This window comes from Salvelinus alpinus, chromosome 27, assembly GCF_045679555.1.
Source record: "Salvelinus alpinus chromosome 27, SLU_Salpinus.1, whole genome shotgun sequence".
Taxonomy (NCBI): Eukaryota; Metazoa; Chordata; class Actinopteri; order Salmoniformes; family Salmonidae; genus Salvelinus; species Salvelinus alpinus.
The window spans coordinates 20,772,540-20,787,401 of record NC_092112.1 but is presented as its reverse complement, the minus strand read 5'-3'; the positions used below and the strand labels follow the sequence as shown (position 1 = coordinate 20,787,401).

General features: G+C 41.4%; 1 protein-coding gene across 1 annotated transcript in view; it reads left to right on the top strand.

Annotated features, from left to right (window-relative positions):
• The first annotated feature begins 6,941 nt into the window (after positions 1-6,941).
• The window catches only part of LOC139555845 (connector enhancer of kinase suppressor of ras 3-like), a 74,137-nt gene continuing 66,216 nt past the window's right edge, over positions 6,942-14,862 (top strand). Inside the window, exon 1 of the mRNA XM_071369233.1 lies at positions 6,942-7,173. Within this exon, the coding sequence (XP_071225334.1) occupies positions 7,122-7,173 (52 nt within the window). The 5' untranslated portion in view covers positions 6,942-7,121. The remainder of the gene's footprint in view (positions 7,174-14,862) is intronic.

Below are 14,862 nucleotides of genomic sequence, written 5' to 3'. Positions count from 1 at the left end.
TTCCCCAAACTGTTGCCACAAAGTTGGAAGCACAGAATTGTCTAGAAGGTCATTGTATACTGTAGTGTTAAGATTTCCCTTCATTGGAACTAAGGGGCCTAGCCCGAACCACGAAAAACAGCCTCAGACCATTACTCATCCTCCACCAAACTTTACAGTTGGCACTATGCATTGGGGCATTTAGCGTTCTCCTGGCATCCGCCAAAACCTGATTTGTCTGTCTGACTGCCAGATGGTGAAGCATGATTCATCACTCCAGAGAACGCATTTCCACTGCTCCAGAGTCCAGTGGCGGCAAGCTTTACACCACTCCAGCCAACGCTTGGCATTGTGCATGGTGATCTTAGGTTTGTGTGCTTGGCATTTCGCATTGTGATCTTAGGCTTGTGTGCGGCTACTCGGCCATAGAAACACATTTCATGAAGCTCCCGACCAACAGTTTTTGTGCTGATGATGTTTCCAGAGGCAGTTTGGAACTTGGTAGTAGAGTGTTGCAACCGCAGACAGACGTCTTACGCACTTCAGCACTCGGCAGTCCCATTCTGTGAGCTTGTGTGGCTGAGCCGTTGTTGCTCTTAGACATTTCCACTTCACAATAACATCACTTATAGTTGACCAGGTAAGCTCTAGCAGGGCAGAAATTTGAAGGTGGCATCATATGATGGTGCCATGTTGAAAGTATGATGGTGCCATGTTGATGGTGCCATGCTGTGTGCTCGATTTTATACACCTACAGTGGGGAGAACAAGTATTTGATACACTGACGATTTTGCAGGTTTTCCTACTTACAAAGCATGTAGAGGTCTGTAATTTTTATCATAGGTACACTTCAACTGTGAGAGAAGGAATCTAAAACAAAAATCCAGAAAATCACATTGTATGATTTTTAAGTAATTAATTGGCATTTTATTGCATGACATAAGTATTTGATACATCAGAAAAGCAGAACTTAATATTTGGTACAGAAACCTTAGTTTGCAATTACAGAGATCATACGTTTCCTGTAGTTCTTGACCAGGTTTGCACACACTGCAGCAGGGATTTTGGCCCACTCCTCCATACAGACCTTCTCCAGATCCTTCAGGTTTCGGGGCTGTCGCTGGGCAATACGGACTTTCGGCTCCCTCCAAAGATTTTCTATTGGGTTCAGGTCTGGAGACTGGCTAGGCCACTCCAGGACCTTGAGATGCTTCTTACGGAGCCACTCCTTAGTTGCCCTGGCTGTGTGTTTCGGGTCGTTGTCATGCTGGAAGACCCAGCCACGACCCATCTTCAATGCTCTTACTGAGGGAAGGAGGTTGTTGGTCAAGATCTCGCGATACATGGCCCCATCCATCCTCTCCTCAATACGGTGCAGTTGTCCTGTCCCCTTTGCAGAAAAGCATCCCCAAAGAATGATGTTTCCACCTCCATGCTTCACGGTTGGGATGGTGTTCTTGGGGTTGTACTCATCCTTCTATTCCTCCAAACACGGCGAGTGGAGTTTAGACCAAAAAGCTCTATTTTTGTCTCATCAGACCACATGACCTTCTCCCATTCCTCCTCTGGATCATCCAGATGGTCATTGGCAAACTTCAGACGGGCCTGGACATGCGCTGGCTTGAGCAGGGGGACCTTGCGTGCGCTGCAGGATTTTAATCCATGACGGCGTAGTGTGTTACTAATGGTTTTCTTTGAGACTGTGGTCCCAGCTCTCTTCAGGTCATTGACCAGGTCCTGCCGTGTAGTTCTGGGCTGATCCCTCACATTCCTCATGATCATTGATGCCCCACGAGGTGAGATCTTGCATGGAGCCCCAGACCGAGGGTGATTGACCGTCATCTTGAACTTCTTCCATTTTCTAATAATTGTGCCAACAGTTGTTGCCTTCTCACCAAGCTGCTTGCCTATTGTCCTGTAGCCCATCCCAGCCTTGTACAGGTCTACAATTTATCCCTGATGTCCTTACACAGCTCTCTGGTCTTGGCCATTGTGGAGAGGTTGGAGTCTGTTTGATTGAGTGTGTGGACAGGTGTCTTTTATACAGGTAACGAGTTCAAACAGGTGCAGTTAATACAGGTAATGAGTGGAGAACAGGAGGGCTTCTTAAAGAAAAACTAACAGGTCTGTGAGAGCCGGAATTCTTACTGGTTGGTAGGTGATCAAATACTTATGTCATGCAATAAAATGCAAATTAATTACTTAAAAATCATACAATGTGATTTTCTGGATTTTTGTTTTAGATTCCGTCTCTCACAGTTGAAGTGTACCTATGATAAAAATGACAGACCTCTACATGCTTTGTAAGTAGGAAAACCTGCAAAATCGGCAGTGTATCAAATACTTGTCCTCCCCACTGTATCAGCAACGGGTGTGGCTGAAATAGCCGAATCCACTCATTTGAATAGGTGTCCACAAACTTTTGGACATGTAGTGTATCTAGCTATATCCCTCTCAATACAAACGAGACACATAAATGAGAGTTGAGTGATACAGAATAAATGTGTCATTTAGCTGACTTAATGCATGTCGTATTGGCTCCTGGCTGTCAGTCCGTCTGATTTGAAAACACTGCTGGGTCTGTCATTACAAAGTTGCTTTGATGTTGCTAGCGTGAGCTATGAATGAAAACTGGAATTGTGGGCGATTTTCATTCAGCAAACGATTGAGAATATTTTCCTAATGCAGTACTTGCTAGTTTGACCATATTTCTTCATTCTCAGCACCACCAGTGCCAGCAACATGCTGAAGAATATGGATAATAATCACAAAAGCCAGCTCTGTCTACTGGTGAGTGAAGCAACATAGCTAGCAAACTTTGCAGGAGGTTCTAGCTGGCTAATTGTTTTCCTCTTGGATGTGTAGTTTACTATTGCAACCTTTTGATGGCGAATTTATTCAACCCTATAGTTGCTAAGGGTCTACTTTTCCTGGCATGTTTGCACTGCAAGAGATCAAGCGGATAGATGGCCTATATTGTTGAACTTTGTAAATTATATGTAAGTGAGAATTCCATTTTACTGTATTCATAGCTGACTCTACTTGTACATTTTTATACAGTAAAGTAACCTACAGTACATGCTAGTTGTAGGCTACAATCAAATGAGAACACCAGCTGTCAGATGCTGACTGATGCTGGCTGCCTGGTCTCAGAGCATTTCATATTATTCTGAATGTAAATCCGAGACACTTAATTTAGTATAATATGTTACGTTTTGTATGGTATGTATTAATTTGTGGATGTCCATCATCCATTTCGTATGATATGTTACAAATTACAATTCGTATGATATGTTATGAATTAGCAAAGTGTATGATATGTTCCGAATTCTAATTTGTTGTGGCTAATGTTAGCTAGCTGGCTAACGTTAGCTAGGCTAGGTGTTAAGGTTAGGTTTAGGAGTTAGGTTAAAGGGTTAATGTTAGGGTTAGAGTTAGGGGAAGGATTTAGATAAAAGGGTTAAGGTTAGGGGAAGGCTTAGCTAACATGGTAAGTAGTTGCAAAGTAGCTAAAAATTAGTACGTAGTTGAAAAGTTGCTAATTAGCTAAAGTTGTCCCTGATGAGATTTGAACACACAACCTTTGGGTTGCTATACATTTGCATTATTCACCCACCCATCCACACCAACCAACCGCTCTCCTTTCATTTTTGCCCTAAGTAAACTTCTGTATTATGTAAACGTAACATAGCATACTAATATGAGTGTGTCGGATTTACATTTACTATGTTACGTCTAGTCTATGAGACCAGGCTGGATCGAAGGGTGGCACTAGAGAAGTCTTAGATAGAGCATGTTGTGATGTCTTTCTTGCCTGTTGTTTTTTTTAAACATTATGTCTTGCCTGGGTTTGTTTTGTCGCCCCGACAGTTTGATATTTCGCAATCACAAACGATGACCAATGCTCAAGGCAGAACAAGAATGCATCAGTCACACAGGAAGTCTCATCTGAACACAGGACGTCTAGAGATACACTGCAAGCGAAAAGCGTACTGCACTGAAAGAAACAGGTGTTACAAAGGCACTGATGGAGATTGTACTGTATATTGTGGAGGCACGCCAAGTCAAGGACCAAAAAGAAAACCTTTTGTGACATTACCGGTTCATTATCACACATATACAGTACAAAATATCATATTATTGTTTATGCAATAAATTGTACACGCACGCGTGCACACACACTCTTGTTAAAGAGAATATCTATTTTTCTTCTCTGTGTAGCTCTCATAAAGCACATGGTTTTCCACTCCTAACAACAAAACCAACTGAAGGACAAACTGCTGCATTGATCAACCTGAGCGCCGTGCCCTTGTAACGCCGATACATTTTCCTGGCCCACAGTGAATTTCCTCCAAACAAATTATTATTTTGTTATATTAGTCTTGGCCTGTGGAAAACTACAGAATAGAAAAACCTTGGGACACAAGCGTGTCAAGCATAGAAAGGAAAATATTGTTCAGAACAAGTTTATATTTCGGCAGAGGAGGGCTTACTTGTCAATGTCTGAACAAGTTCTACATTGCATTCATTAATGAATAACCAAGTAATCCTGCATATATAGTACAAGTCTGTATTGCGAGCCTAATGTTAGTCATGGATTAGTCTGTGCATAGCGATCCTATTATATTGTATTCTGTATGTATGTAATTATATTACTCGGAGCCTCAATGAACAAGCTCACCGACAGATTCACGTAAAGAACGTGCTTGTTCCAAATAGCCAATCTGAGAAAGTTAGCTATGGAGATAATGTAAATACCAACAACAACAAAAGATTTGGTACATGTATATTGGGGGAGTTAGTATTGACTTCCCTGTCAAGTGTTCTCCAACTGCTAAAGTCAAGTACAGATGTGTTACGAGTGCGCTGAGAGTCGGGAAAAAAGTTCAGGGTGTGAGTGTTTTAAATTATTAAAAAAAAACACGAAACTTGAAACACAAACAACGCACCGACATGAAAACAGAGTCAATAACACCCGAGGAAAAACCAAAGGCAGTGACAGATATAGCAAGCAAGGATAAGCAAGGAGGTGATGGAGTGTCATGAGGCGCAGGTGCGCGAGACGATGGTGACAGGTGTGCGGGATAATCAGCAGCTTGATGACCTAGAGGCCGGTGAGGGTGTATACGTGACAACCTTTGGGTTGCTAGATGTTCGCATTGTACACCTGCTGCAGGAGAACCTTCCTGCAATGCAGTACGTTTAAAACGTGTAGTGTATTTGAGGTTAAAAAAGGCTTCAGAAGTTTGTTTATGCAATAAATTGTACACGCACGCACACACTCTTGTTAAAGAGAATATCTATTTTTCTTCTCTGTGTAGCTCTCACAAAGCACATGGTTTCCCACTCCTAACAACAAAACCAACTGAAGCACAAACTGCTGCATTGATCAACCTGAGCGCCGTGCCTTGTAACACCGACTCAAATTAAAATCCTACAGCTGTTACTACCCAATGGGCACAGACATAATTTCCGACACACTATGACAGTTTATTGTGAAATAGACACACATTTTTTGACAGTCCTCCGAAAAAGCCCACTTTTTCATGTATATTACACGATTTTCATCATTACGCATTTTGTGTGTATTACATGATTTTCTTTCTTCATAACTAATTTTGGTACATTACACGAATTCCAATTTGTTGTGGCTAACGTTAGCTAGGCTAGGTGTTAAGGTTGGGGTTAGGTTTAGGTTTAGGGCTTAAGGTTGGGGCTAGTTAACATGCTAGCTAAGAAGTGAAATGGTTAGGTTTATGAGTTATGTTATAGTGAAGTGTTAGCTGACATGCTAAGTAGTTGCAAAGTAGCTAAACAACTAGTAAGTAGTTACAAAGTAGCTGATTAGCGAAAATACTAGTTGTCCATGACGAGATTCAAACACACAACCTTTGGGTTGCTAGACGTTCGCATTGTACACCCACCCATACTCCCCTACGAACCTCCCTTGTTTCTGTCATGTTAAGTAACCTACTGTCTTTATCTGTGATTGAAATGCACTGTATAGAAAATTGTGTACTGCACATGAAAAAATTGACTTCGTGTCTATTTCACAATAATCTGTGAAACTGGGTTGATCAATTCAAAGCGTATTACAGGTTGGTTCAAGGTAACTCCATTGAAATTACGTGTAAACAACATTGATTTAACCCAAGTGGGCCCAGTGGGTAGTAGGCTAGTCTACATACAGTAGCAGAAGACAACCAACTTCCTGTTGTCAGAAGAGGGCAGTCTTTCCTTAAATAAAACTTTTACTTCTCATGATGTTTTACAGGTTGTGGATTGTATTGCCAGACAAATGAATGCTACGATGTTTCTAGATATAAGTGACAAAGCCTGTCATTTATCCAGTCACCCCCAAAAAGTATTATGAACTTATTCATTAAATTAAACATGACACCCACCAACAATAAATTGTGTTGTTGTTCATTTACACCCTTGTCATCTAAAAAGTATTATCATAACCCATGTAACCCAAAGTCCCCATAAAACCCTTAAAAGTCCTGTCCCCGCATGTCTTGTGTGATATCACTGCCCCCACATCAATGTTGCCCGCACTCTTCCCATGGGAAACTTTTGGGACCTAAAAAAGTCTCATCAGGCAACACCCAACACATGAATAGATGGTTTAAGACTTATATGACGAGTCTAATTAGAGACCACTAGATCAAACTGTTGTGTGAGAATCTGTCCTGCGAAAGTTTGAGATACATTTCTAACACGTCACATGTTGTTCATAATAGTAGGTTAGGTTAGTGTACTGTATTATTGTCACAGAAACCTTTTGATTCATGAAGTTTCACAATAAACTTCGCTATTTTCCTGCAATAGACTCTAGTAGAATTGATATATGTAACGGTTTTAGTTGAATAGGGTTGATGACCTGAACTGTAATCGGATACTCCCGCCCCTTCTCAGGTTTGCGCCGCTCCACTGTAAACTTGTTGTTTCCCCACATGCGATCGGTCTGTCATCGGGGCTGTAGCGGGAGAGGCGTGCGTGATAGGACTATGTCCATGTCATTTCGCCGTAGTTACATGTCTATTATGCCTACTATGTGGAAATACTGATTTTTCATCAAAGCTAACCTAAAAGACAAAGAAAAAAAAGCCGGTTCAATTTTAGAGAGCACCATTTCAAAGATGGATCCCATAACAAAGTGGACTTCTAAACAAGTTGTAGATTGGATAAGAGGTGAGTTGATTAGCCTTCCTAATTCTAACATACACTGTTACCATTATATTAGCCTAATGTGTAATACATTTTTTGAATAGCCTATGTTTGTTTCACTTTAGCTATATAATTCGTTATTCGGCTATTGCAAAGTTAATTGCCTGTTAATTAATTAATTGTCAAACTTTCTGCTTTAATTATGTTTTTTTCTCTCAGGATTGTTGGGAAGGGCCGTAAGTAAGCGTATCAATGTTAGTCTACACCTGTTGTTGACGAAGGATGTTACAAATACAATTTGATTTGATTTGATTTTCATTGGTTTTAGTTACCAACAACGTACAATTCAAAATTGCCCGGTATTGAGAATGTTGAGTGAGAATGAGTGAATAACAGTGTTACAAATAGCAACAAAAGTTGCATTTGACGATAGGTATCTATTAGAAGCATCCTAGGTGTCGTATTAATACTTTGTAACATAGTGTTTTAGTGCTTGTTTGGGCAGCTATTAAGTCTCATCTTTAAAGCCATTTTAAAATTACATTTGATGATGAAAGGAAATTGTGTGCCAACGGGGAGAAGGGTTTATGTTTACTTTAACGTACATGTGCTCACTATATGCTTTTGACAACCAAAGCTCAACTGTCACCTTATATGAACCCACTGGTAGGCTACCTTAAAAGGGTCAATCTGCAGTTTCTACATCAATTTTTTTTTAACTTAGAAATGAATGATATATACCCATTGATTCTTGAAGAAGATAACTCTGGAATGCATCATGAGCTTAGTTCAACCCCATCAGAACCTAACATATAAGCTTGTTTTACTCCAATGGTTGTAAACATTGTAAGTCTAAACAAACACTGTATAGCCGCAAAACATGCCTAAAACTATAATTTTGATATCATGGATGGCTAGTCCTTGCATCCATAGCTCTGGCTATGAATTTGAGAGTGGTTAGTTTCTCTAGCCCCATCCCTCAGCTTTTTACCGAAACAGGGGTGGAGGGTACTTTGTTATTGTTTCAACTGCATATTGCCCCTTTCATCTAAATCAGCAAATTTAATTTCCTATTATGCTTTACAAAATCCATGTCCACAATTGACTCCTTTGAATAGTGTGCCTAAATAACCATGGCAGTGGATTTCAGGCATTATGAACCCCTACTCCTATCCTGTCACATATGACAAAAGAAATTCCTAAAATTCCTAATGCATCACCATGCGGAGTGGATTCTATTGTGGGCTGCACATTTCTCCCTTCTGTTGGTGATCACTAAACCTATGGATGCAGGGTGACATCTTAGTGTGAAAGTCAGAGGCAAACTTCTATTGCCTTCAATATAACTCTGAATGTATCTATTCTAATGCCTTGAATTCAACTGTGTTGATTCCAATGGAATGGTGTGGGAAACTGCCTTTAGGTGATGCCCCAGCAACACTGAACCAGGGAAAGCCTTGCTTATGCCCTTACAATATAAGCCTACCTTATTATTAGTTATAAACTATGAGTTGTGTTTAGATCAGACTAGGTTTGCACGTTTTGTGGAATATTCAGAGGTGGAAACTTTCCGTGGGAATTAACAGGAATATATGGGAATTAACGGAAATATATGCAAATTAATATTAATACAATTTAAATGTAGATGTTTTTTGCATTGGATATATTTACCATATCACATGGAGACAGAAACAAACTTTTACCTTATCATAAGTAGACATAATTGCAAATTATGAAATCCTTCCAATAGAAATTTAAAAAACAATTTAGTTACGAATTGAACTTTAATTAAATGAGTTGACTCTTCACATGGGATGATTTCACTGAACAACAAAAGAAAGGGAATATTGAAGGACTGCCAAGAACCTTGCCCTCATCCAGGCCAAGGTGGAGTGACACGGTAGTGATGACACCATACAGTAGGCCTTGTTGCTCTCTGCACCAGACAGGATGCTCATCCCAACATACCTGGGGTCCAACATGTACGCTGCGGCGTGTATGGGCTTCAGGTAGAAGTCTTCACACTTTTTGATGTATTCCAGAACTGCAGTTTCCTCTGCTTGGAGCAACAATGAAGTGGTCAGGGCAGTACAGATTTCTTCTTTTACATCTGCAAGCAGAGTCTGAACATCAGACAGGATGGCATTGTCTCCCTCAATCCGTGTAATAGCTACTGCTATAGGTTTCAGGAGTTTCAGGCTGCTTACCACTCTCTCCCAAAATACATCATCCAGGAGGATCCTCTTGATGGGGCTGTCCATATCGGCAGACTGTGAAATGGCCATTTCTTGGAGAGACTCCTTCCCCTCCAGGCGACAGTCAAACATGATGACAACACCACCCTAACGGGTGTCGCTGGGCAGCTTCAATGTGATGCTCTTATTCTTCTCACTGCTCAGTGCGGTAGAGTGCTGCTATAACTTGATGACCCTTCACTTACCTAACCATTTCCTTAGCTCTCTTGTAGAGCGTATCCATTGTTTTCAGTGCCATGATGTCCTTGAGGAGCAGATTCAATGCATGAGGATAGGACTCCTCCACTTCAGACCAAGCAGCCTTCGTGTTCACAGCATTGTCTGTCACCAGTGCAAATATCTTCTGTGGCCCAAGGTCATTGATGACTGCCTTCAGCTCGTCTGCAATGTAGAGACCGGTGTGTCTGTTGTCCCTTGTGTCTGTGCTCTTGTAGAATACTGGTTGAGGGGTGGAGATGATGTAGTTAATTATTCCTTGCCCTCGAACATTCGACCACCCATCAGAGATGATTGCAATACAGTCTGCTTTCTCTATGATTTGCTTGACCTTCACTTGAACTCTGTTGAACTCTGCATCCAGCAAATAGGTAGATAAAGCATGTTTGGTTGGAGGGGTGTATGCTGGGTGAAGAACATTCAGAAATCTCTTCCAATACACATTGCCTGTGAGCATCAGAGGTGAACCAGTTACATACACAGCTCGAGAAAGACATTCATCAGCATTTCTCTGACTACATTCCTCCATTAAGTCAAAAAAACTTCTGATTCCAGGAGGACCATGAGCTGTTGCTATCGATAAGGTGTCTGATTCATCATTTTCACCTCAAATAGAAGTAGAGGGACTTTTTGTCAGAGGTTGCTTGTTGTGAGTGCTGAGGGAACTTTATGCACTTGGCCAGATGATTCTGCATCTTTGTTGCATTCTTCACATATGCTTTGGCACAGTATTTGCAAATGTACACAGCTTTTCCTACTACATTAGCTGCAGTGAAATGTCTCCACACATCAGATAGTGCCCGTGGCATTTTCCTGTAAAGATTAGAAAAAAATGAATAAAAAAAAACAAATACAATTCCATGTACAGATAAATAGTTAAGCAGTTGGATTAAACAACTCATTTGTAAGATAAATGTTTTCAAATGTAACATGTATGGAAACAGGTGAATTAACACTCAGTTATCAGGCTCAAGCAAGCTAAAACCCACATGGTAGCAAAAACTAACTAGCAGAAATTCTTAACAAGTTAAAAATTATTTAAACACACTTTGCTGTAGGCTACTATTCACTAGTTAACAAAAAGTCATTGTATGTCATATAAAATATATTCACCCCACCCAGTATTATAATCAAAACTTACCAGAAAGCATGTAGTCCTTGGCTCAGACAGTGTAGTGGTGTGGGCTCAATAGCATCTCATTAGTGTGCAAGATCTTGAGAATCAGCTGTACATGAGATGGAAGAGTGCATGTGATGGAAGAATGCACTGTGCATGCAGAGGTTTGCAATTCCATTGAATTGGGGATAGTTTAACTAAAATATGCCACAAGACCTAGAATTGCTTTATGTGTATCCCACAAAAAAGGTTCACTGTTACAAGCTAACTTTTTTTATTAATTTAAGCGAAATTCCCAAAATTCCCAGGCTTAACTTCCCATGGAACATTTCTGGGAAAATTCCGGAAATTCACCAAAAAGTTTCCGACCCTTTGCAACCCTAGATGAGACAGCGTCTGTAGAGGATCTGACAGTACAGTCCACACAACCCCTGCATGGCCATTGTGTCAGCATTTACGGCATGCGTTCATATTGATGTGTCGTTAAGCTGTGATTGATGACATTATGATACGCTTGACCTGTTAGCAGCTCACCCCATTAAGAAGAGTGGAGCATCAGAGCCCCTTGAATTAGCATCTAGTAGATGGCAATGAAGGAAGCTGTCTTTATTCAGATGGTACTGCTGTCTTCCTTTAATTGTCCTAGGAGGGTTGTCCCAGTGAAAGAACCCAAGCCGTCTATCGAGGGCTGATGTGTTGCATGTTATGAATGCCATATGCCGCTTGTTTGTGGGCCGTCAATATTTCAATTAGCTATATCTCAGATCTTTCTTGGCATACCTTCAAATGCGTGTAAATATAGTGACATAATTTAGTGAAGCTGTCTGTCAGGTATTTAGGAAGCACCCTTACTGCTTGCTTCACTGCCTGGTAGGGCAACTGCTCAGCCTCCGACCGCAAGGCACGACAGAGGGTAGTGCGTATGGCCCAGTACATCACTGGCGCCAAGCTTCCTGCCATCCAGGACCTCTATACCAGGCGGTGTCAGAGGAAGGTCCTAAAAATTGTCAAATTATCTACTTTTATTTTATATTTTTTACTTATCTATTTTTTACTTAACAATTATTTATTTTTTTACTTCTTAAGGCATTGTTGGTTAAGGGCTTGTAAGTAAGCATTTCACTTTAAGGTCTACACCTGTTATATTCTGCGCATGTGACAATTTATTTTGATTTGATTTGATTTTTATAAACACATAAATAACCAGAGAGTAATAATAGTAATAACAGGGAAATAATTGACAATGAACAGTAAAAAAGTATATGTTTTATATATCCTGCCCCTTATATATGAGATGAACTTTGAAAATGCATAAGTCAGATACAGTAGAAGTAAACATTTGTGAGAAACACGCTCAGGCAAGTCTGCATTTTCCCATGCACTTCTGGCAGGTGCGATTATAGAGGATGATTGTGATCGATTGAAAATAAAGATTCAAGACTATAGATTTAGGTCATGCAACTCCCAATTCTGTTGAGTTATTTACTGAAGAAAAGAAAGGCATACATTAATAACTTTGAAGTAAGGGTTGTTATCAAGCGGTTATCCTTATTCTATTAGATAAATATAGATTTGCCCTTTTGATATTTTTCATTTGGGCGTGACATAACACACTCACTGTTATCTTCTGGATAAGGAAGACTGTATGCATGAAACTTCTTCCCACAGGACAGGAGCATCCAGTTTATGTGCTTGTTTAGAGGGAGGAGGAGGAGGACGCCAAGCGTGTGTCCCAAAGGGCACTCTATTCCCTATATAGTGCACTACTTTTGACCTTAGCCCCATGGGTCAAAAGTAGCACACTATAGGGAATAGGGTTCCATTTAGGATTCAACCCAAGTTTCATCTTGGAGACACCTGAGTCTGCGTCATAAGACTCTTTCACCTTACCATCACAACCCTCTGCCATTGGTTGAGCTTATCAGGAGTGAACCCAACCAAACCTCTGAGGAAACAGATCAACCTCCTCTTCCTGTTTCTTTTTTAATTGTTCCTTATTATTAGGGGCCCACCTACTACCACAGTCCATAGGGTGACACGTCACATACACTTACCTACCTGTTGCAGTTATGTGTGACCACTGGTCACTAACGACTACAAGGTCATGTTGTTTAAATTGATTACAGCTTAATGACACCACCAGAACGTCTTCAAAGTAATTGTATTGAATAAAGGAAGATAGTCGGGATAGGCAGCTGCATTTACACGTAACAGATGTACTGAACGGCTTATTGGCATGATGCTATACTAATGGTTGACCGCATTATCACTACTCAGTACACACTAATGGTTGACCACATTATCTTGACCACATTATCACAACGCAGTACACACTAATGGTTGACCGCATTATCACTACGCAGTACACACTAATGGTTGACCACATTATCACAACGCAGTACACACTAATGGTTGACCGCATTATCACTACGCAGTACACACTAATGGTTGACCACATTATCACAACGCAGTACACACTAATGGTTGACCGCATTATCACTACGCAGTACACACTAATGGTTGACCACATTATCACAACGCAGTACACGCTAATGGTTGACCGCATTATCACTATGCAGTACACACTAATGGTTGACCGCATTATCACTACGCAATACACACTAATGGTTGACCACATTATCACTACGCAGTACACACTAATGGTTGACCGCATTATCACTACTCAGTACACACTAATGGTTGACCACATTATCACTACGCAGTACACACTAATGGTTGACCGCATTATCACTACTCAGTACACACTAATGGTTGACCACATTATCACTACGCAGTACACACTAATGGTTGACCACATTATCACTACTCAGTACACACTAATGGTTGACCACATTATCACAACGCAGTACACACTAATGGTTGACCACATTATCACTACGCAGTACACACTAATGGTTGACCACATTATCACTACGCAGTACACACTAATGGTTGACCACATTATCACTACGCAGTACACACTAATGGTTGACCACATTATCTTGACCACATTATCACAACGCAGTACACACTAATGGTTGACCGCATTATCACTACGCAGTACACACTAATGGTTGACCACATTATCTTGACCACATTATCACAACGCAGTACACACTAATGGTTGACCACATTATCACTATGCAGTACACACTAATGGTTGACCACATTATCACTACGCAGTATACACTAATGGTTGACCACATTATGATTACGCAGTACACACTAATGGTGAATCGCATACCGCATCAACAGATCCACAGATGATGCAATCTCAATCGCACTCCACACTGCCCTTTCCCACCTGGACAAAAGGAACACCTATGTGAGAATGCTGTTCACTGACTACAGCTCAGCGTTCATCACCATAGTGCCCTCAAAGTTCATCACTAAGCTAAGGACCCTGGGCCTAAACACCTCCCTCTGCAACTGTATCCTGGACTTCCTGACAGGCCACCCCCAGGTGGCAAGGGTAGGCAACAACACGTCTGCCACGGTGATCCTGAACACTGGGACCCCTCAGGGGTGTGCACTTAGTCACCTCCTGTACTCCTTGTTTACCCACGACTGTGTGGCCAAACACGACTCCAACACCATCATTAAGTTTGCTGACGGCGGTAGATCAGGTAGGCCTGATCACCGACAATGATGAGACAGCCTATAGGGAGGAGGTCAGAGAACTGGCAGTGTGGTGCCAGGACAACAACCTCTCCCTCAATGTGAGCAAGACAAAGGAGCTGATCGTGGACTACAGGAAAAGGCAGGCCGAACAGGCCCCCATTCACATCGACAGGGCTGTAGTAGAGCGGGTTGAGAGTTTCAAGTTCCTTGCTGTCCACATCACCAAAGAATGGTCCAAACACACCAAGACAGTCGTGACGAGGGCACGACAAAACCTTTTCCCCCTCAGGAGTCTGAAAAGATTTGGCATGGGTACCCAGATCCTCAAAACCTCTACAGCTGCACCATCGAGAGCATCCTGACCAGTTGCATCACCGCCTGGTATGGCAACTGCTCGGTATCTGACCGTAAGGCGCTACAGATGGTAGTGTGTACAGCCCAGTACATCACTGGGGCCAAGCTTCCTGCCATCCAGGACCTGTATAATAGGCGGTGTCAGAAAAA